Raw genomic sequence first — 22404 nt, forward strand, 5'->3', positions numbered from 1 at the left:
ACAGCGGCCAGTACTAGCTGCTTCAGAGGAAGACGCAAGGAACCGCAGAAGTCAATTATAGAATAACCAGCCCGTAGGGTGCATTTCTTCCTAACCCCACTGGTTAGTAATTGATTTAGGCTCTGAAGCAAGACGGACTGTATCCTTTCCAAGATTCTTAGCTATATTAATATAGTTCCCTATAAATATCTTGAGGGCATGTATGACTCCAGTCTGTTTTCAGTGAATAGTATTTTGCAATCAGATGTGTTCCTAGCTTTCAGATAAGTGCCCAATTGGAAGGAGGCAGGGACCCTATGGTGGAGGAATGGGCAGATGGGGTGGGGGGAGGAGAATATTTCAGATGACATGTGGTACTCTGGTAACAGGGGGTTTGTGTGTGTGTGTGGGTAAAGCTTATGCTGTGGGAAGTTATTGTACAGTGCATTGTCCAGAGCATTGGACCCCTGTGTCTTAGGGAAGCAGTACTAAACATAAGTCAGTGTCCAGTACAAGGCACACAGGGCTGTTGCCATCTTCCAAGTGGAAGCCTAGTTCAAGAACTGCCAACTAGCAAAGCTGCTTCCTGGCAGCAGGGTGTCTGGAATGTCAGTAACATTCCGATGTGGTGCTTCCAAAGCTAAATGTAATAGAAGTAGATGGATCCAGTGAGCAATGACAACCCTCCAGCAGGCTCATTTTGTGTGGGATAATCCTGGAGGCAAACATGCCTGATAAAGAACCAAGTCCTTCTTGGGTTTTAGCTGGGAGCTTCTTTTTGGCAGGTAGCATGCAAATATTTGTCTGCTGTGTCTAATCAGATAAATGGTCTTTTCCAAGTGTAAAAGAGCAGCGTCTAGGCAACTAGTCAGTGGGGTGTTAGACCTGTGAATGATAAACACACTAAGAGGCCAAACACCCCACTGACTAGTTGTCTAGACACAGCTCTTTTACACTTGGAAACCTTGCTTCCAATGGGGATAGATTACTTTAGTGCTTGAGCTAGTTTGATTCAGTCCTTTCTAGTTGTTTGGAGCAAGTATACACCCTCTGGGCCCTGCCAACCTTCATCAGCTTGCTTTACAGGTTGGTCCCTGCTAGGAGTCTGGGACTAATTTTTAAGCCCAAGAGAGAAGCCTAAGCATTCTTCAGTGGGTAGTTAGTGTTAAATGGCTATATTAAATGTAGTGCGTAGCTCCCAGAATGGTGGTAGCAAAGGGTGCTTTCAGCTCATCCTGCCCACTATGATGTAGAAGATGGGCCAAACCTACCAAAGGAGGATCAAAAGGAAATGTCTCTCTTGAACGAAGGATGCACATCTTCTTACTTTGTAGCTCCCTGTTATCTTCCAGACTTGCTTGAGAGGCCAACTGTTAGTGCTTATTGTTGCTGTTCCTAAACTGGGCAGCAGGGGTCACTGAAAGTGACCTAAGGGTCACCCTCCCCTTGAGAGAGGAACAGTCCATGTCAGCAGCTATTTAATGTTTCTTCCCCAGCCCATGGGGATCTGGGAACTGCTCTTCTGCTTAGGGGCATGTTGTTCTGTAGCACTACAGGGTGGAGAATATCAGACGTGGAGAACTGAGTGAAATCAAAGGGAGAAGACGCTCTGAATTGAGCCACGTTGAAGTACTGTAGGCAGGCCTTCATCCATACGACATGATGTGGTTGTGTCTCTGGGGGTGTGTGTGTGTGTGTGTAAGGGGTGACAGTGCTGTCTGGTGGGGATGTAGAGGGCGCTCTTGCATTTCCCCATAGGACATGTAAATTTGCTGAGTCAAATCACTGGCTCTAGGTAATGGGATTCAGCAGGAGAGGAAGGTGGATTCAGCAGGAGAGAAAGGTGGAACAAACGTGTCTCCTTCACAAACCCACAATTCAAATTGCAAATTGAGATTCATAGATACACCATAGGCTTGTTGCGGCTGCAAATGTGTGTTTTCCCAGTTCTAGTCCCAGCAGAAGAGACTGGAGATCCCTTTGTTATAAAGTACAGTAGAAAGTTGCTGTGATCCTTTGGCTGGAGCAAATTTCAGTCCCTAAGAAAAGTCCCAGTCTGATTCAGAAGGGATTGTTCTGCTCTGCAGTGAAGTTGTAGGTGGTGTATCAGGTCTATATCTGGCACAAACAGGATCCTGCACTGCACTCCTGGTAAACAGCACTTTACTGGCACTCAAATACCACAGTGTGGGGTGCGGTGTAAGAACCTGAGCAGAATAGGGTGGCATCAATTGAGTACTGTCCTGTGGGGCCAGATGGAGCTAGTGTCTGCAGCTTGTAGGCGACAGAGAACCTTTTGTACAAAAGTAAATGAGTGGCTCTTAGTTCCCTCTGGCATTTGCCTAAAATCCCCATCTGGAAATTCTGGTGGCACTTGATTCCTGAGGTTTTTTTCCAGAAGGTCCCCCACTAAACTACCTATGCAAATAGATAGACTGTGCAAATATAGGGTTGCCTTTGGAACATTCCAGTCCTCTTCAGAGGACAGCTGTGGTGCATAGCTTTCAAGGACAACCATTCTGCCCCAGCCCTGCTCGTAGCCTTTTCATTTCCCACTGAGCATGAAGCTGCTGCCCATGTTCAGGCCTTCCTTCTATGAAGGCTGACTACTTCTCCCTCTGTCGTGTGCTGCCCTAGCTGTGCTAATGTCCACATTTCTGTCTTGGAGAGGCAGCATGCAGTCTCCATGGCGATGGTCTCTGGGTTGCTTCCACTGTGGTCCTTCTGCATGTAGTTTCCCTACTACATAGCTCTGTATCAGTGATACTCAGACCTCAGTGGTTCAGGAGCCAAACTAGAAAACAACATTACCCAAAAGAGCCACAGGAGTGTGAATTCATTACTTCATTTACCGTAGAGCCATGTAGTCATATTTAAACATTATGCCAGGGAACTAGTTAGATTTTATATTACATATATTATTCTCACAGCAAAGTGACTGACCAAACATTATTATTTTATCAATTACAATTGGTTAATAACATAGTAAAAGCCTCCTGATTGGTTAATAACTTTGATTGGTTAATAATGAAATCACACCGTGATTTCGTATCATGGGCTGCAAAGAACCGCAGGAGACCCATTAAAGAGCCACTGGCAGCTCGCGAGCCTCAGCCTGAGTGTCACAGCTCTATATCTTCTGTTAGTCATTCCTTGTTTTCACTCAGGAGACAAGACGACATATTGTGAAGTGGCAAATAGGAGAGTAATGGAAGTGATCAACGCTGCCAGGACACGACAAGAACTCCACACGCAGACATTTCATGGGAGGAGATCAGAAGGAGATCCGTTATTGCCCCAGCAAAACCCTGATGCAGGAGGGGACCAAAAAACAGAACCGGACACCTGGATTTATCCACTAATTCAAATGAAACCCTTTGGGATTCAAATAGACGAGATAGTCACAGAGACGTTGCTGACAGAGGCAGAGCGAGGTGCCAGAATACACCTCACCACTGGTTACTTCAACCTCACGCAAGCCTACATGGATCTCATTCTGAGCACCAGAGCAGAGTATCAGATTTTGCTGGCCTCACCGGAGGTGAATGGGTTCTTTGGTGCCAAAGGGGTGGCAGGTGCCATTCCTGCTGCCTATGTTTACATTGAGCATCAGTTTTACAGTGAGGTGTGCTGCCTTGGCCAGCAAGACAGGGTCCAACTGCGGGAGTACTACAGGAACGGATGGACTTTCCACGCTAAAGGTGAGACAGCCTGTCCTTAGGAGGCCTTCTGTAGAGAGATTAAAGGTTAGCATAGATACAGAGCATCAGGCCAGTGAGAGGCTGGGTGGGTGCTTCGTCCAGTTCTAAGCCATATATCCCTGTCAAACATACTAGGTCCAAAAGATGCATAAATCTGGATGGTTCAGGGGACTGAAGATGGAAATTGGTCCCTCATCTCTAGGATTCTGGTTCAGGTCCAGCCCAGTCCCAAGTCAGTAGTGACTAGAAGCAATTATTATTTAACAGTTCTTAATTATTGGCACTTTGAGTAGAAGTCAAGGATGGACTGAGCTCCCCGCTCCTCTGAGCTGGCCTCTTCATAGAAGTTTAGGGTAGAGGAATCATAGTGTAGGGAAATCATGCACTGTATTAAATTACAAAATTACTTTACCTCTCACAGACATGTGGGTGGGGGGGAAGAGAGTGGTTCAGACTACACTTGGTGGGGGAGAAGAGGCATCTGGTTCTGTTCATGATAGTGGTAGCAGTTCTGATTCATAGTTTCTCAGTTTCCTGTTGCATTGATCTAACCCATTTACAGAACAGGAAGTGATGCAATTAGTCATAGAATCATAGAATATCAGGGTTGGAAGGGACCTTAGGAGGTCATCTAGTCCAACCCCCTGCTCAAAGCAGGACCAGGTCCTAGTCCTGTTGTAAGGATGTGAAAGGGATTGGAGTGCAGGAAATTGGCAGGATCTTCAGTGTAAACAGGAGCCACAGTGACCCAGCAGTGACTCCAATGTTCTGGGGTATCTAGGGGATGCGTCCCTGACCATCTTTACAAACCTAACGGAGGGCTGGAGGTATATAGGAGCATTTCCCTCTGTTGTACAAGAGAGTTCAGCACACAGAGAACAGCATGGCAGAATATGTAGAGATGAGTAGGCAAATACATATGTGACCACTTAAAGGAAGTCCCTGAGAGAATGCTTCCAGAGGGCCCCCACGAGGAGTCATGTGCCAACCCATGTGGCCACAGTAGTTTGTGAGCAGTAGTTGGGGAAATTGGCCATGCCCGCAACTACCGAGTCCAACACTGCTCAGACTGGGGCATAAATTCCCCACTTCAGTTCCTCTGTAGTCTCCTGCCAGAGCAATGAGACCCACACTTACCTGCTCTCCAAGTAGTTATACATATGTAGTTGTAAATTGTTTGTGATTCATGAATAGTTTTCATAGTTGAGTGTTGGTAGGAAGTCTGTTTAATTGTTGTGTGCTTTCGTACGTAGGACTGCTGTGTGTGGAGTTGAGCTCACCACTTTGCAAACAGCTTTTCTGTCTCTCTAGGTTGTTATACAGCTCTATCCCATAGCATCTGACCTTCTCACAAATATTCATGACTTATCCTTGAAGCATCCCTGTGCTGTAGGAAAACATTATACCCGTCTTGCACATGGGAAATATAGCCCCAGAGAGATTAAGCCACGGTCACACAGGAAATCTTTGATATCCCTGCTATTCAAGTCCTTGGTTTCACTGAGCTCTGCTGATGGCCGTCAACCCCAATGCACAGCACCCGCTGCTATTCCAGTTCTCCTCAAGTAAAGCTGGCAGTTTTGCCAGGTCATGTGGTGGGACACCCTCCCCTCGAGACAACTACAGGGTCACTGCATGCAAGATCTCATCTGGTGTTAATGTTTATTTCCAGAGTCAGCTTTGCACTCTGCTGAGGGGCCTGCTAATCATCTGCAGCATAAATCCAATTAGAACAGAGGAACGGTGCAGCTAGTCCCTTGAGCCAGTGTTTTTGGAGAATGTCTGCCTGTCTGAAGACACTGGCTGTTAATGATTGTGGGAATGGCACTATCTACCCTGGTTCCTGCAGGGCTGCTGGGAAGAGGGTTCAGAGGTGGTGGAAGAGGAAGCTGCTGACTAAGGCCTTCCCTTGACTAATAAATGTGTGTTTTTCCACATCTGTGCTATCAGTGGTGGGAGCATTAGTGAAGACAGCTGCAGACCTTTTTACCAGCATGTCCTCTAACCTGTGTATGCAATACCTATGCCACAGCTTACATTGCTTGTAATACCTGTACAGGAGAATGCTTACAGATGGGCCTAGAGCAGATGCATCCGTTCGGAAGAACCTGAGCCTGCTTGCCTGGGAAGTGGTGGGTGTTTTGGTTTCCAGGAATTACATGCTCAGGTGTCTATAGAATACTCATGCTGCTGGACAATGTAAGTCTGCAAGTGGGATTCCCCAGGGCAGACATAGAGTGAGCTAGGAAGGAGTGCATTGCTTTTCCAATGTTCCTGGGGAGCAGTTCTTTACCACATGGGATTTGTCTTTTTAGAGAAAAGCCAAAGCCTTTCCATGCACCTTAGAGGTCGATTTGTTATGTTATCATATGTGCAGGAGCAAAGGAGTCTTACTGAGCTTCAGCAGGACCAGTGCTGGGGAGGATGTAAACCTGAAGAAATGTGGTGTGTCAGCCATTTAGATCTTGTTTTCCCTTCTGAGTGCTAGAGGGCCCGTCTTTAGTCCCCATTTCTGGTATAGTTTGCCCTTTGGCTGACGTGTGATTCACCTGACTTGTTCTTCTGTGACCCCCGGCAGCAGAATGATGCTCAGGACTGCAAATGGGCTGAAAGGCGGGAAGAAGGAGGGGACCTCGAGACAGAGTTTGAAATAATCAAGCACAGAGTTTGGGTCTTGGAACAGGGTGTGGGATCAACCCCAATTCTCTCTGCTTCTCAGCAGCAGCTGTGCATCTTGCTTCCTTTGTCAGCCTTCAGAGGAAGGCACCCTTTAATCTCTCATAGGACCTGGCTCTTCTATGCTACCGTGTTTTGGCCATGCAAGCCCTGGTTAAACACTTGGTGTCCATACAGACAATGCTGCACAAGCTTTCCCACTGCTGTTGTGGTTGAACTTGTCCTGAGTAAGGCTAAGTGCTCTTACATCTTGCACAGTTGCAGCGCCAGTGTGCATGGAAAATGTCAGTTTTGTACCTAAGGAGATTTTGAGCATTGGCCTGCTAAACCCAGGGTTGTGAGTTCAATCCTTGAGGGGGCCATTTAGGGATCTGGGGCAAAAATTGGGGATTGGTCCTGCTTTGAGCAGGGGGTTGGACTAGATGATCTCCTGAGGTCCCTTCCAACCCTGATATTCTATTCTATGATTCCATGGCCCGTGTCTGAGAGCAAACACACAGTGGTGGCAGTTCCTGACCTGGTGAGATGAGGAGCTGTTGTCTCCTGCTCCAGTGTCAGGAGATCGGGTGCCAGGTAGGTGTCCTTTGGGACCCAGATGAAGATGCTTTATTGCCACTGAATGAGGATTGGGAAACTCTGCCTTTCCCCTCCTGGAAAAGTGAGTCATTGTGTGAGCAAACTCCTCCTGGCACAGTCACAAAGCCAAGGCCACAACAAGGGCTGCAGGGTTCCCTCCCTTGGCTACATGAGAGAGGGAGGTGACTATATTCTCCCCTTAGTCACTACCCCAGCTTGGCAGGTGGGTTCCTGACATCACTTTCTTGCCCCAACCCCAGCTCTAGATCCGTTATCTGCTGTTATCAGACTAGCCCTATCTGGGAATCTGCTCTAGTAAATCAAAAATGATTGTGGGAAGCGCTGAATCTCTGCATAGTTCATGTGTTTCTTTGTGGATTTCAGGGGCTCCCTGTGTGGACAGTGTCCAGAAATTCCTACTGGGCCCAGTGGGTGTGGTAGGCATGGGGAGAAGCCTCTCATTGGGCTGTGGTATGGGCAGCTGCCATTCTTGAACTGGAAGGTGTAACTGAAAGTGGCATGGGGGAGGCTGCTGGCTTTGTGGTGCTGTGGGGGTGGGGAGTATGTTACAGGAACAGGCGGTGAATCGGCAGCCTCTTACTCAAGGCATTCTTGGAAGTGCTCTTGGTCTGAATTAGGAAACCTGCGTCTATTCAGGGACTAGGTGGTTTTTAAGCTATAGCTTCTCTGCTGTGTTCTTTGTGTGACTTGTGGGCTGGGAAAATGCATCTGTTGTTAGGGACACGCCCAGGACTTGCTTGTTCTCCACTAAGCGGGCACATGCAACTCCCTTAATTCAGCTTCTGTCCAGCAAGTGGCCTTTCAGGCTTCCTTCAGCCATAGCTTACTAGCACCTCTGGGTGTTCTTCCGCCCTCCATCTTACAAATGCTGTGATGTGCCTGAGACTCTCTCGGGGCACTTCAGCTACCAGTCCTGGGCTTGTGAACTGCTTTCCTGGTTGCATGACACCAGACCCTAATTCCATTTATATCTGGCAGGGGGTGGGTTTCCCTGGGGCTTTAGGGTGTGTTTCTCTTGTGACTAGAGTTGGAAGAATGAAGAGGAGCTCTCCAGTATCTTTGTTTGGGAGCTGGGAGTCCCAGGAAATTGGATTGTGCTGTGCTATAAATAGGAGCAGTTTGAATTTACCCTCTGGTGGTGATCAAGGGAACGAGTGGGTATGATCATTTGTATCTGCCCTATTGGTAACAATCTTGTTGGAATTCACTAGACAGAGCCAGCCAATGCCATTGTTCAGAGTCTTCATGATGCCATCTCTTGCAGACTCTGCCCTCAGGACTGGGTAATGTAACTTACCAGCTCTCAGTCCAAGAGGTTTTTAGAGGTAACCTCCGAGGGCGGGGGGGGGGGGAATTGAGCTTGTGCCCCGCTATGGTATGGTTTTTTCCTTGCTGGGTGGAGAAGGTCTGAAAGCCATTATAAGCTGCAGAGAAAAGGCAAGGCTTTCTGCACACGCGCACCGATTCCATTCAAAATTTGTGGAGAACTCAAATGAAAAAGTTACAGAACTTCCCAACCACAACACCCAGGGAAAAGTCTGAGAGGTAAAAGTGTTCTTGCTAAAGATGAGGGTATTCTTTGCCAGGGTGCCTGCTGGTTACTTAAAGAAACACAAAGACTTAGAGAAATTGGAGGAATGTTGTTCAAACCCTTTCATAACATCTGACACCAGTGAGCTGGTTACCATAGTGCACGATAAAAGAAAAGGAGTACTTGTGGCACCTTAGAGACTAACCAATTTATTTGAGCATGAGCTTTCGTGAGCTACAGCTCACTTCATCGGATGCATGTCACACGAAAGCTCATGCTCAAATAAATTGGTTAGTCTCTAAGGTGCCACAAGTCCTCCTGTTCTTTTTGCGAATACAGACTAACACGGCTGCTACTCTGAAACCTGTCATAGTGCACGATGTTACCTTTAGATAGTAGTGCACTGAGCCAGTTTCCCTTGCACTCACAAGCTATCTGCAATTGAGAGATGTGATAAGGGAGCTGCTCACTCCCACCTGTAGTAAGGAGAAACTGAGATGTAAAAATAACACAGGGGTGAGGTCCAGAATGGCACTTAGTCCTGTTGCTGCCAGTGGAGTGGGCCTGTGGCTCCACGCAGGGAGGAACAGCCCATAGCGCAGAATATCACAGCATTCGTGCAATGCTGCATAGTCCTCTGTTTCAAGAGGGCAGATCTGTTAGAAGGTGGGAGGGGCAGCATTAAGGATAACTGTTTAGTTGATGGACAGACTTGGGGGTTGCATGTTGCTGTGCAGATGTGGTCTCTCTAGGGGAGCATTGAAATAGCCATGTTTCCAGAATATTTGTCGGTGTTGTGGGGGGGAAATGGAAACTGAGTCAGGATTGCTGTGCAGATCTCCAGGGCCCAGGGGATCAAGAACTCTCTTTCCAGTCACTGAGGAGAATGCTGCAGACACATTTCTCCAAGGTATTTCCTGTGTGGCCTTTCTTTACTGGATACTAGCCATTTGGGGTTATGTTTGGAGTCTTCACTGTTAGAGCTGCTGTGTACAGTTCATTAGGCTTTAAAAATGTCAGTGGTTACCCTTGGGAGTGTCACTGATGAGCTCCACCCCAGGGTGCCAAAGCCACTTTGTCCCTCAGAGCACACAAAGTCACAAGTGTAGAGAGCCAGAGCCAGGTGTAGCAGAGGGCTCTACAGGGCTGTGCCGGGCTCCACAAGGCATGCTAAGCTGTTTATAAGGAAGCATCTCTGTTTCCTGAGAGCTTGCTTTGTGTCATTACCACTTGCCATTCCTGTAAATCTAACAAAGCATTTCAAAATAAATGAAAAACATTAAATAAGAGCAAGTGTTGGAGGCTACCATGGTCACTTCTTTTGTCTGCCATATTTCCTTTCCTACTCTTTTCCTGCAGGCCTCTGGCTGTACCTGGCAGGAAGCAGTCTGCCCTGCCTGACTCTGATTGGCTCTCCTAATTTTGGGTACAGGTCGGTTCATCGGGACCTGGAAGCTCAGGTTGCAATAGTGACAGAAAATCGTGACCTGCAGCAGCAGCTCCATCAGGTTGGTGGCAAATGTGAGGAGTTTTCATAGGGTGGCGGAGTGTTGGTGAGGTGATTGCGTTAAAATCTTTAACTACTATAATTTCAAACCTTCTCTAGCATAGGAGAACTTGAGGAACTGTCAGTTAAGTGTCTATTGGTGAGCTGTTAGCTACAAGTGCCCAGTTCTGGGAATTAGAGGCCATAATGAGAGTGGACAGCTGAATTGGGCCCTGGAGGCTAACCAAACATAGATGAGCCATTCAGAGTAAAGCTCCTTATTCTCATATATATATATATATACGCTGCACATTCATGCCTTTCCTCCATGGTTTGGGCATCTGAGCTTGCAGAAATGGAATTCAGGTTCCCTGAGTTGCTGACCTTTCACCTGTAAAGTGCTTTGGATCTTAATTGCTTTTATCAATCTACTTGCAACCAAAAGTGTGTCTAATCCCATGTAAATATTTATATAAACCCCACCCTGGCTGCCTTCTGATGACTTCCTTTTTCACAGGATTTGGGGGTGGGAGAAGGGAAGGGGATCTGCACTCAGCATCTCCTTAACAGTAAGAGAATTTCTGTCCTCCTCCCAGGAAGAAGTGTGGTCCTGTTTTTAATCCTGACCATATGCTCTTTTTCAGTGGTTTAAAGATCAGTGTTCCAGCTTAGCGTATAGTCTCCCCTTGTCATAGTGGCTGTAAAGGGGTGGGCAGCTTGGGTTGTTTGGTATCTTCTTGTCTTCTCTATTAAATTGTTTTCTCCAACTGTCCTGCTTTTCAATCTAGTCCTGGAATTGGCATCACCCTGAATAATTCCTGTGATACCAAAGTGTTCAGCAGTGAAGCAAATTGGATCAGTGCATATGTTTCATTTGAAGCTTTGCAAAACTCATACTGGATAAAACTCAGGCCTGGCATAAGAAGGCTCAGCCTCCATAAAAATTGATGGGAATTGCATCTCTTACCCCAGAGCTGAATTTGGCCCACTGAGTCAGCCTCATATCTAATCCAGCAGGGTTCTCTGTGTCTTACTGGAAGAGTCACATGAATGTTTCACTTTATTTGGCCTCTATTTGTTTTTATCTGTAATGAGAAAAATCCATGGAAATATTTTTGTAATGAAGGGATTGTGTAAAGCTGTGAGTGATGACTGCAGTGACCCAACAAAGCATTTTAGCTAAGTGCATATGGCTGAATATCCCCACTATACTAGAAATGACCTGGAATTTGACCACCTGTTTCACTGCTGTTTGTGATCTTTGTGTGGAGACCGTACTGTGCCGAGATGAAATCTAACAGAGCCTCTAAGGAATCAGTGTCTCACTTCCTCCTTCCATTGTACTGGTTGGTTGGAGTAAGTGTTGTAGACATTGTGCTGTTTTGTGAACTATATGCAAAGCTCTCAATGAAGACTTCATTTCCAGATCTATGAACAATTGAGGGGTTTGGTCCTTCCAGTATTGTGAACCCCAGCATTAAAAAAACATGAGAACCTAAACTGTATTTAAAATATCTTTGCCTTCTCTTCTTTGAGCCTTTAAGGTTCATGTTTTCATGCTTTTCTTCACAACCAAGAGGGTAGAAACTTTATTTTTGTTAAACTAAAGCTGAGATTTTGCCAATTCCAAGCTTTAAGAGAAACAAATATTGTGATCTGGCCCATACTGTTCTTAATTTGTGAAACTCCGGTCCAGTGTGAATCATTTCTCTATCATCTGCCCTGGTGTGATGTGGGGAGGCCCAGTTAATTGCATTATGGGAGATAAATCATGTGTCTCACATACGGTAACTAAGATCTTGTAGTCCTGTCTGTACGTAGGGCTAACAGAAAAAGCACAATCCCTGGGGCTGCATAGTACTATATTACAGATTTTGATGCGGTGTCTGAGTCCCTTCTCTTCCCTACAAGTGGCTGTGCTGGTCCTGACCTGCCTTTTTTACTCTCCTGCAGCATGGGATCGCTCCCGGTTCTGACACCCCTGCAATGGGGGAAAAGCAGCAGGCTTCGTTCTGTTTTTATTTGGAACCTTTGTCACTTTTAGTTTGTTTCCTTTGCTGCTGATTGTCAAATAACAAATTAGACAAATATTCTCCTGTTAGTACAGGGGCTGGTGATGAAAATGCCTGAAAAATGTACACTCCTCAAATGACTGACCTTCGGGTACCAGTAGGATGGGGGCTGCTGTGGAACTCAGTACAACTACCCAGTCCTTTCATTACCGCAGTCCTATAAATTGTATGGTTTGACATGCTTCCAGTGCAGATTACTCTAGTCTGAAGGAAACTGGGGATACATTTTAATAACCACTCAACACCTGTATTGTAATCAGGGCTTTGGAGCTGTGCTCTGGCTCCACTCCAGCTCCAGGCAAAAATTCTGGCTGCTGCAGTGAGTGAACCAAAGTAAATAATATTTTGTTACAAGTTTTGAGTCTCAGTACAAATAACTGAACTGAAACTAGACTATTGGTATTAAGTGATTGGCACCTTGCCTCTAACGGAGGGTTTTTAGTGGGATTTGCAACACTCTTCGTTTCTAAAAACAGGCTCATTCCTGCCGGAATCTTTTACGTTCAGCCCTTTGTGTTTATTTCCCATAATTTGTGGTTCCTTTCCTGATGTGTCAAAATTCAGAGTGCTTACGGGCTCCATCACAGGGAAAGATTTCTGTAATCTGTGGAGTAGAAATTGAGGTATTTTGCTACATCTGACAAACGTCCTGGTTCTTGTTTGCAAGTAGAGTAAAACCAGAAACCTTGCTAGTTTTGCAGAAAGAGCCACTTCTGCCTTTGATCAAACCACTGCTTTTCATGTGCTATGTGAAATGTCTATTGTAACAGAGATGGTTCACTTCCTCTTCCAGTCGTATTGTTTATACTTTAAAGGCACTTACGCATTTCTGGTAATTTAATTGAAATCATGACTGCATATTCATTTGAAAACACAACACTGAAGCTGTGTCTAGGATGAGTTCTGCAAACCAGTCTCTTGAGATTAACGTCAGGTTTCCTTTTCAGGCAATTACAGCTAGGGGTTTGACTTGTGTTATTCCTATAACTGTAGTTTAGTTAAGTAATTAGGAATAGCTGTACGGCCTGATCCCACAAAGCCACCCACCTTGGGCCCTTTGTTGAGTTCAAATGTTCGGGTTCTGAGAACGTTTCTCCAGAATAAGATGTGAATGTGGCTCTTCAGAATGCAGCTGTCAAGCCTCAGAATGCTGCTGCAATAGGCACACCTCAGGGACAGGTGCCGTGTGACATTCCCCGTGCTTACAGCTCAGTGGCTGGGCTACTTGTCTACAATGTACATCACATGGAGGAGCAGGCTGGGTTCTTTGTCCCTGATGTGTGTTCAGACCTGTGAGAGAAGGGTGACATGCCCCTCTGGCCAGGCAAAAGCTGTGACTGTAGATGCACCAAATTTGGCTAGGGTGGTGGATGATGTGAGGGAGCGATGCTGAAACTGGCTTTCGGGATTTTGTCTTGTAGGAGCAGGAGCAGCTTTATCTCAAGTCAGGTGTCGTGTCGTTGTCTACATTTGAACAGCCAACCCGCTACGTAAAGCTGTGGGTGAAGCTGGTAACGCCTCTGATTAAGAACTTCTTTTGAAAGGAGAAAGGATCCTCCTCTGGGTGAGTCTGAAGTTGTTTTGCTCCAGGAAGAACTAAAGCTGCAGGAAACAATACTGAGTTGATTGCACTTATTAATGCAGCCCTGTCCTTTATAAGGAGGAAGAATCAGCCCAATGCTTCCCTTGCATGGGGAAGGTTTTCAGTGCAGTGTGAAGCTCTTTCCTGAGGGCCTATATTCAATTTCCATTTGAGTGGGTTATGTCTCCAATGCATGTTGTAGTCTAGCAGTAACTAAGGTTCCTTTTCAGGAACGGGGAGGGAGGAGTCCAAGTTATCCCCATGCATTGATAAGACTTTCTCTTCTGAAATGCATCTCTTGCAGTGGGGACTCAGCCTAGGGTCAGGCCTAGATTTTACCCTGGCCAGCCAATGGGAGACATTGTGGGAAAATCTCAGCCGCTCTTTGATCTCCTGCCTGAGTTGGGATTAAAGTCAGCATAACCTCTGGCTTTTGCTTTGTAAGGTTGAGGTCTCCTCTAAAATGCCTTTATCACATGAATGTTGGCTGACACAAGGTCATTTGCTGTCTTTCCTCCTGTGGCATTGGACTCGCCCCAGTTAATCCCCTAGACTTGGTGAAAATGCCAACTCAGACTTTAACTTTCACCAATTTTCATTCCCAAGAGCCTTAGTGTTGGAGCATGTGCATGTGTTTTCTGGTCCTTTACCTTCACTCAACTCTCAGGTTCTGGTTGCTGTGGGTAAGTGCCTGCCACATCAGGGTAACTGGTTCTAAACTTCCTCTGTATCCAGGGATTAAAGAACCAGCACTACTAAGGCCTCATAAATGGCCAGGTCAGCCCTGGACCACAAGCAGCCTGGCAGTTGCCTATTGCCATAAGCATTCCTTCACAGCTCTCCTCTCTTGGCTAAAGTCAGTGTTGATACTTGAAATAGAAGATATTAAAGCGCTGGGGTTTTATCATTTTGTCTTCAGGCAGTTGAGCGCTGCTAGCAGATGTGAAATAGGAAACTACTCCATACGAAAGGGAGAGAGCAGTTGGGTTCTTCTGGGTGGTCAGCCCCTAACTGTCAGTGCTGAGCAGAGGTTCCCTGGCTGCCTGGCCAGGCTAGTAACAGTTGCAGTAGGGTTCTGGAGGCAATGGCAGTGGCATGAAGGCAAACCAAAATCCTATATGCTCCAAACAGCTACACCATGGGAGCTTGCTTCTGCTTCTGCCACAGTGGTTCCCTCGGGGTAAAAGGGGAGTTAGCTTTTATAGTCCCTGCAGACAGTACCAGCAATTAGGGGCCTCCTATCCACTGGTGACTGGCCTGAGAATACAAACCGCTTGCCACTCCTAGTGCTTTGAAGAGCACCATTTGTCACCTTTCTTCTGTGTCATTTCTTACGAGTCTTGTCTAAAAACAACTCTGGCTGTATTTCAAAGGGAGGCTGTAGTGTGTGGTCTTGTCTGACACAACTTCACTTCTGGGAGCACAGGGACAGATAGCCATCACATCCTAGAAACAGAAGGACATGTGCTTCCTGACTGACTTCCCACCCAGCTAGCAAAATGGGTAGTAAACAGGGAGCATGGCCAGAGTGTATTCTTTATGCAGCCCTTTGGTGCAGGTGCTGGAAGGCTTAATAGCAGATGCTTAACAGTTGATCAGGGTGACCTGTGTGCACCTTTCCACTGTTGGGAAGTACAGGATAGCACGGAGGCTGTGTAGAGCAGTAGCTAAGGCACTGGACAGTGACCGTATCTGGGCTCTCTTCCTGTCTGTTTCTCCTTCCCCTTTTGTCTGGTCTATTTACTTTAGAAGCTCTTTGGGGAAGGGACTGGAACTACAGCTCATGGCCCAGTAGGGCCCTGCCCACAGGGGAGCACTCATGCAAAACAGAGACCTGAACAGGCACTGAGTTCTGAGGAATCCAGATGGCCACGCTTTAACGGGGCTGTGTAGTCACGGCACCAGTGCTGGGAGCACTGTAAAAAACACCCTCCACGAGAGGCGTAGCTCCCCGTGCTGGGGCACTGTCTACACTGCCACTTTACAGTGCTCAGGGGCATGTTTTTTTCACACCCCATGAGTGAGAAAGTTTCAGTGCTGTAAAGTGGCAGTGTAGACAAGGCCTTTACTTTGACTTCCTTCTTTTCGGTGCTGGCATGTAGGGCGTGTCTACACTACCAAGTTTTGTTGATAAAACTTACGTTGACACAACAAAAATCGCCAAAGGGTGTTCACACTTGCTCCCTCTGTCGACAGATCATGTCCCACATGTGGGACACAATCATCATTGACAGGGTGAGCAATGCACTGTGGGTATGTATCCCACAGTGCAGTGTTGTGGGAAGGAAGAGCTGAGTGCTCCTGCAGCCAAGAGTAGCATCATGAGTAACTCTGTGAGCTCTCTGTGCTGAGGAATGGCAAAGCCGCACAGCAGTCTGCCTGCTGCTGTGTCCCTAGTGCAGGGTAGAACAGGAGCATTCTGATGATTTGCTCTCCCTTTGTTCCCCAAAGGAAGCAGCGCACAGATACTTCCCGGAGCTTTGAAAGGGGAGGGGCACATGCCTGCAGGGCAACAGAGCGATCAGGGCGGGCATTGTGGGATACTGGCAGAAGCCAGTTCGGTCGACAAAACAATCACCAGTGTCTACGCTGGCTCTTTGTCGACAATAAAGGGAGGGGGAAAAGACAAAAGTCTCTCATGGGGTGGAAGTTTTTTGTGACAAAAGGCCAATTGTAGTGTGTATGCTCTTGCTGTTTTGTCGCCAAAAGGCAGATTTTGGGGACAAAACTTGCCAGTGTAGACAAGCCCTTAGTGCTTTATTGTAACCCCATACTGGCATGCTCTGATGTGTATCGTGACACCAATCCACAGTTGGCCAGTTGTTTTATCCACCCAGGCACTAACAGTATCATCTCATGCTTTACTGTCTTTCCACTGCGTGCATCCGATGAAGTGGGCTGTAGCTCACGAAAGCTTATGCTCAAATAAATTGGTTAGTCTCTAAGGTGCCTTTTCTTTTTGCGAATACAGACTAACACGGCCACTACTCTGAAACCTGTCTTTTTATTGTCACTTTGTTAAAATACTTCGGGGCAGACAAAAAGTTGGGTGGTGTTTCTGACTAATGGGATTAGTGTTGAGCTGGGTACTACTTTGGCATGTGGAACAAGTGCTTTGTTTAGGCAGTAAAAGTTTAAGCCTGTAAGAGCAAAGCAACAGCAGCAAGAATCCACTTAGCTGACTTCTCCTTTGTCTTCAAATTGAAGGTCCAGACATAGGTGGGGCCTCGCATGCGTGTCTTGTAGACAGGGCACTCGTAGATGTTCTTGGTGTCCATACGGTCCACAGGGATGGCTCTGATGAAGATGACGGGCATTGAGGGCGTTAACTCCTTCAGCCGAGCATCTGTGATGACACCACTAGGAATGTCCCACCGAGCACCTGCAATGTTATGGCTCAGTCAGAAGGTGTTCTATTTGTTGTATCTGTGGGGTGGGGTGGGGGAAGAGTTGTCCTAGAAGCATGGTTAAGGGTCAGCTGGAGGACCAAAGGGCAGTATTGAAGTAGCCTGGGCTTAGTCCCCCCTGGCATGTAATTGGCATTTCAGAGTGACTAACAATATTACTAGGGATAAGATCTCTAACCACAATGGTCAAGTCTGTCCTTTCTCCCCCACTCTAGTGTCCGTGTTAGGGGGGACTGCACAGCTTGGGGAAGAATGATAAATATGGAAACTCTCCCATGTAGTCTGCTGGGCATGGACCTAAGCTTGACAGTACAGTGATCCTGCCACTGGCCTCATCCCTCTGTGTTTATTAGCTGTAAGGGACCTCAAACTAAAGCTGAGACATTCTCACCTAGACTTCCTGGGTCCAGTCATATATAAATAATGTAACTGTGACCCAAGTAACATCAACTGTCCTGCTCTGAGGTTCAAGTGTTGCTGTATTAATTTCCAAAATAAATAAATACTTACGGTCACTGTTTGTCTGTTAATGAGGGCTGCCCTCTGCTGGCATGTTTCTGACAATGATGCACAATAAAGGCAGCTGCTACCCAAACTGAACCTGGCTGCTCTGTTAATGGATGCTGTTTATTGCAATATAAATGAGCTGACTATAGTTCACACTATGCTCCTGCTGTGGTGGCAAGCATCAGTTATTCCTTGACTACTGCTCAGGGAAGACTAATTGCTACTTAGTACAGTAATGAGTGCATAAGCAGGTAACTATCTATCTGTAAAAAGAAGAGGACGACTTTTGGCACCTTAGAGACTAACAAATTTATTTGAGCGTAAGCTTTCGTGAGCTACAGCTCACTTCATTAGATGCATACGGGGGGAGATAGCTCACGAAAGCTTATGCTCAAATAAATGTGTTAGTCTCTAAGGTGCCACAAGTCCTCCTTTTCTTTTTGCGGATACAGACTAACACGGCTGCTACTCTGAAACCTGTTTACCTTAAAGTTTAGCCGGGACACACTGGGCATTAAGCTACAGGAAAAATCATGTCATTCTGCAGCACTGAGATAGCACATTGTCAGGTGAAGTAGAAGCTCTTGAGTAAAGATCATAGGTGGGGTGTAATTATTATCGCAGCAGAAAAGTACAGGGACAGCACAGTATAAACCCTGCTAGAAACTGCTTCATCAGACAAACTGCTGCCTCAAACCAAGCCAATTCAGGAGCGAGGGGGAAAGGCCTGGATCACTTACTGTAGGGCAGGACAGCAAAGGCTGAGATGTGAAGAAAATTAGTACATGGTAGCAGAGTGCTGGAGATTAACATTCAATGTTCAAAAGTGGTTCTGAGGAGCAAAAACTGTACAAATCCAGATTGCATAGCATTTGCTGGGCTAATTATTCAGGATTGAGCCTGGTCCTGTACCTTCCATGAACAACCCATGCACATAGGAGCCTTCTCGGGGTGGAGCCGTCATATCCTCTCGGTTTTTCTTGGTCACTTCCACTGAAAGACACATCTTGTCAAGTGGCCATTCATTCTTTCTGGCCATAGACTGCATGATAGCTGTGAGGAAAGACTGGGGATTAAAGAAGCCTGCCAGCCACACTGTTGTGGGTAGTGCAAAGTCAGTCGTCCAGGCCTCTAGTTCCTGAAAAATAAAGCAGCAGCAGTTTAAAGCCAAGTTCACAGGCTGTGGTGCATCTCTTGAACTGGCATGATACATGAGACTTGTGCCTCCATTTACTCCTGTAATCCATTTTGGGAGAACTGTCTTTACAGCCCCTCTTTGATTTAGGCCCCCAGTCTTCAGCGGATTGTGACTTCAGGAGGGACAAGTTGTGAAAGTAATCGCATGTGGCAGACAAACACCTGGAGTAGGTCTCCAAAGAATAACCCTATCTCAGCAGAGCCCCTCTTGGGTCTGCGATGCTGCAGGTGGACATGGTAGTCACCAGGGAGAGGGGACCAAGCTGAGACTCTTTGGAAAAATGAAGGCTTTGTCTTCAGTGAGGCTTTGCATCAGTTGCAGCCATTGCTACTACTGCAAACCTCAAGTGCAGGTGAAGAAGGTTGTGCTTTGCACCAGAAAAGCTCATGGCCATTTCATGTAAGCAAAAACTTTGTTGGTCCAAAGTGCAGCTTTCAAGAGCTACCTTTTGGGGTTTGTACTGATGCAGCTCCATTAAGTGGCTGGGCATTAAATGCTAGAATCAGGGCAAATTTACAATGAAGATTACAGATTTAGAATTAGGGTACTTGCCCTTTACTGGACTTGACTATTTGGCACCTACCACCCTGGTTTGTAATACTAACTGTGTATTTAAGAGAAAAGAGTCCCTCTCCACCTTCCCTGCTTCTTCAAAAGCCCTGAATTCCAGGCACAAGTTGAGGCCAGAGGGGCTTGCCATCTCTTTAGAACCTCAGCTTCAGCACGGAAGGATGAAGATGTAGCCCTGGCTCCTATGTACACTTAGCCCTTCTTAGTTCAGCACTGTGCTTTCAAGCCCTGGGGATCTCTGCATCCCAGGATCCTGAAAAGCAAGCTCAGATTTCCTGAGCTACTGAGAAGGGTTTTAGTACATACACTTAGATCCTTGCAAGCAATTCAGAGCATCTTCATATGCCCAGCCCTGGCCAGACGACAATATTTGTTTCATGAGCAATAGTCTGAAGAGAGATCTTTGGCCCACAAAGAGCCGTACACAAAGTACCATGAAGAGAGGCTGGAGGTGAGTGGACTCACCCGGACCCGAAGCAGTAGGTCAGCATACCAGGCTCCCAAGCCAAGTAAGGAGGGGTAGGCCCGGTTTGTCCAGAATTCAGGCACATTATCATAGTAGAGAGCATTAGACAATTCCTCCATGTCTGTTGTGATTGTCAGCTCACCCTTTGAAAGGAAAAGAACCATGATTTAGTTAAACAAGAATTGACTCATTGCGTTGGAACCCCCTTTGAGAGCAAAGCTCTAGGCACACTGCACATCAGTCACAAGGGGCTCAGCAACTGTTTCTGGAGTTGTGAACATTGTAGCTTGGTTTATTGACAGGGAGCAGTGCCTATTTTTGAAAAATAGGGCATTTTCCATCATTCCCCAGCTCTGTCTTTAGTCTTCTCCAACAGAGAGGGCCCCATCCCTTACACCTGGGGCTCTACAGCAAGTCCAAGGGAGTTCAAATTCCTGTTAGAGATTTCTCCCCCAATACGTATTTGCAGGGACCCAGAGCAGCCTTTTTCAAAACAAGCCAGCATTTTAGGCAACTGGGACATAGTCCTTAGATCAGCATTGTAAAGCCACATGTAAGACAGGCTGTATCAGCAGAAGCAACTGCCCCATCATCCCCTCTGCAATCCAGCTCAGTCTCCCTCGGTGTATGTGTTTATACCTTTGTGCATGTGCACACACTCACTCAGGTTTTAGGCTGCAACAAACCTGCAGGCTTCAAAATGAAGGAAAGAGGAGTGTTGGCTGCCTTACAATGACCCTGTAGTTAGTGGCAGAAGAAGAGAGACTCATAGTAATCCAACAGCTCACATTACCTTGGTACCAAACCTGAACTGAACATTTAGTTCCATTGACTTCATTTGTAAAGGCTGGTATATTGAAAAAAAACCAAACAACATTACCTAAGTTACTACCATGGTGTAAAACAGTATCAATGTCACACACCTTCAGCCCCAAATTTAATTCTTTCAAAGAGCGTCTTATTTCATTTGTCAAGATGTTCATTCTTTCACATTCCTGAAAGGCTACCACGACATATGGGGTCTTCTCTGCTGCTTTAGCCATGATTTCCAACATATTAAATGGCTCGGGTAGCTTGTCCATGATTTCATCTAGGACTTGTTTGACCTGTAATATGTAACACCATCAAACATCTTTAGCAAGGGAACAAATTCCATTAAGAGCTTTGACACAGCATGTTAAATGTCATTCTTCCATTGATTTAACATTTTCAGTCTCCTGAAAGAAGCTCACTAATGTTTAATAGCCTAGAATTAAATTGTCCAAATAAACTTGGCCCATAGAGTCCACCAGAGCCTTAGAATCAAGAGAGCACAAACTGGGCAACGCTGGACTTGCCCCTGCACAGGCCGGCTCTCAAAACCATCAGGGCTTGAAGGGGCTCCTGTAACGAAGCTGGTGCTGCTCCCATGACTCCGAGAACGAGCGGCATGGTACAGCAAGAACCCAGCACAAGAAGCCTTTCAGCTCACCCAGGGGAATGGCTGCAATGCGCACTGCCTGATTAGCAGACAGCCCACTCTGTGACTATATCCTTTGTGTGGTTGTACACGTCACAGACCTGTTTACTGGCAGCCAAAGGGATATCAGCAGAGCTCAACAAAGAAGTGGAATGTAGCTTTAAAGACAGAGTGTTCTCGGGAAAATTAGTTGTAGCAGCTGCCTGCATTTCATTTTTATGGTTACAAATGTCACCTGCTCATAATCAGCCCATAAATACTCTCTGCCACCTATCTCAAAGTACAGTAACTGAGCAAACTCCCCACATCACTAGTAATGTTAATTATTTTACAGGCGCGGTGCTAGAATCATAGAACTGTTGGAATGGACCTTGAGAGGTCTTCCAGTCCCATCCCCTGCACTCCAGGCAGGACTAAGTATTATCTAGACCATCCCTGACAGGTGTTTGTCCAACCAGCTGTTAAAAAATCTCCAGTGATGGAATCCACATCCTCCATAAGCAATTTATTCCAGTGCTTAACCACCCAGACAGGAAGTTTTCCTAATGTCCAACCTAAACTGCCCTGGCTGCAATTTAAGCCCATTGCTTCTTGTCTTATCCTGAGAGGTTAACAATTTTTCTCCCTCTTCCTTGTAACAACCTTCTATATACTTGAAAACTGTTATGTCCCCCCAGTTGTCTCTTTTCCAGAGTAAACAAACCCAGTTTTTTCAGTCTTCCCTCATAGGTCACGTTTTGTAAACCTTTAATAATTTTTGTTGCTCTTTTCTGGACTTTGTCCAATTTGTCCCTATCTTTCCTGAAATGTGGCACCCAGAACTGGACACAATACTCCAGATGAGGCCTAATCAGCGTGGAGCAGAACCAAAGAATTACTTCTCGTGTCTTGCTTACAACACTCCTGCTAATACATCCCAGAAGGATGTTTGCTTTTTTTTTTTTTGCAACAGTGTTAACTGTTGACTCATATTTGGCTTGTGATCCACTATGACCCCAGATCCCTTTCTGCAGTACTCCTTCTTAGGCAGTCTTTTCACATTTTGTATGTGTGCAACTGATTGTTCCTTCCTAAGTGGAGTACTTTGCATTTGTCCTTATTGAATTTCATCCTATTCACTTCAGACCATTTCTCCAGTTTGTCTAGTGTCTAGTCCAGTTTGTCTCCAGTTTG

General features: G+C 46.2%; 2 protein-coding genes across 8 annotated transcripts in view; one reads left to right on the top strand and one right to left on the bottom strand.

The window, feature by feature from the left end:
• Positions 1 to 22404, top strand: part of PGS1 (phosphatidylglycerophosphate synthase 1) — a gene marked incomplete at its 5' end in the record, with an annotated part of 91422 nt that overhangs the window by 13650 nt on the left and 55368 nt on the right. For 4 of the 7 annotated variants that reach the window (XM_084648183.1, XM_084648179.1, XM_084648181.1 and 1 more), the window contains 3 exons: positions 3147 to 3680; positions 9844 to 9992; positions 13464 to 13606. In XM_084648183.1, the coding sequence (XP_084504309.1) occupies positions 3147 to 3680; positions 9844 to 9992; positions 13464 to 13583 (803 nt within the window). In that variant the 3' untranslated portion in view covers positions 13584 to 13606. Of the gene's footprint in view, positions 1 to 3146; positions 3681 to 9843; positions 9993 to 13463; positions 13607 to 16831; positions 17632 to 22404 lie in introns of those variants that run through there. The other 3 variants (XM_084648180.1, XR_014714142.1, XM_084648184.1) reach the window with 3 other exon arrangements.
• The window catches only part of DNAH17 (dynein axonemal heavy chain 17), a gene marked incomplete at its 5' end in the record, with an annotated part of 104380 nt that continues 95555 nt past the window's right edge, over positions 13580 to 22404 (bottom strand). The window contains 4 exons of the mRNA XM_084648178.1: positions 13580 to 17006; positions 18451 to 18676; positions 19772 to 19915; positions 20696 to 20878. Coding sequence (XP_084504304.1) covers positions 16759 to 17006; positions 18451 to 18676; positions 19772 to 19915; positions 20696 to 20878 — 801 coding nt within the window. The 3' untranslated portion in view covers positions 13580 to 16758. The remainder of the gene's footprint in view (positions 17007 to 18450; positions 18677 to 19771; positions 19916 to 20695; positions 20879 to 22404) is intronic.

Source organism: Lepidochelys olivacea (genome assembly GCF_965140295.1).
Source record: "Lepidochelys olivacea isolate rLepOli2 genome assembly, chromosome: 14".
NCBI classification, from domain to species: Eukaryota; Metazoa; Chordata; order Testudines; family Cheloniidae; genus Lepidochelys; species Lepidochelys olivacea.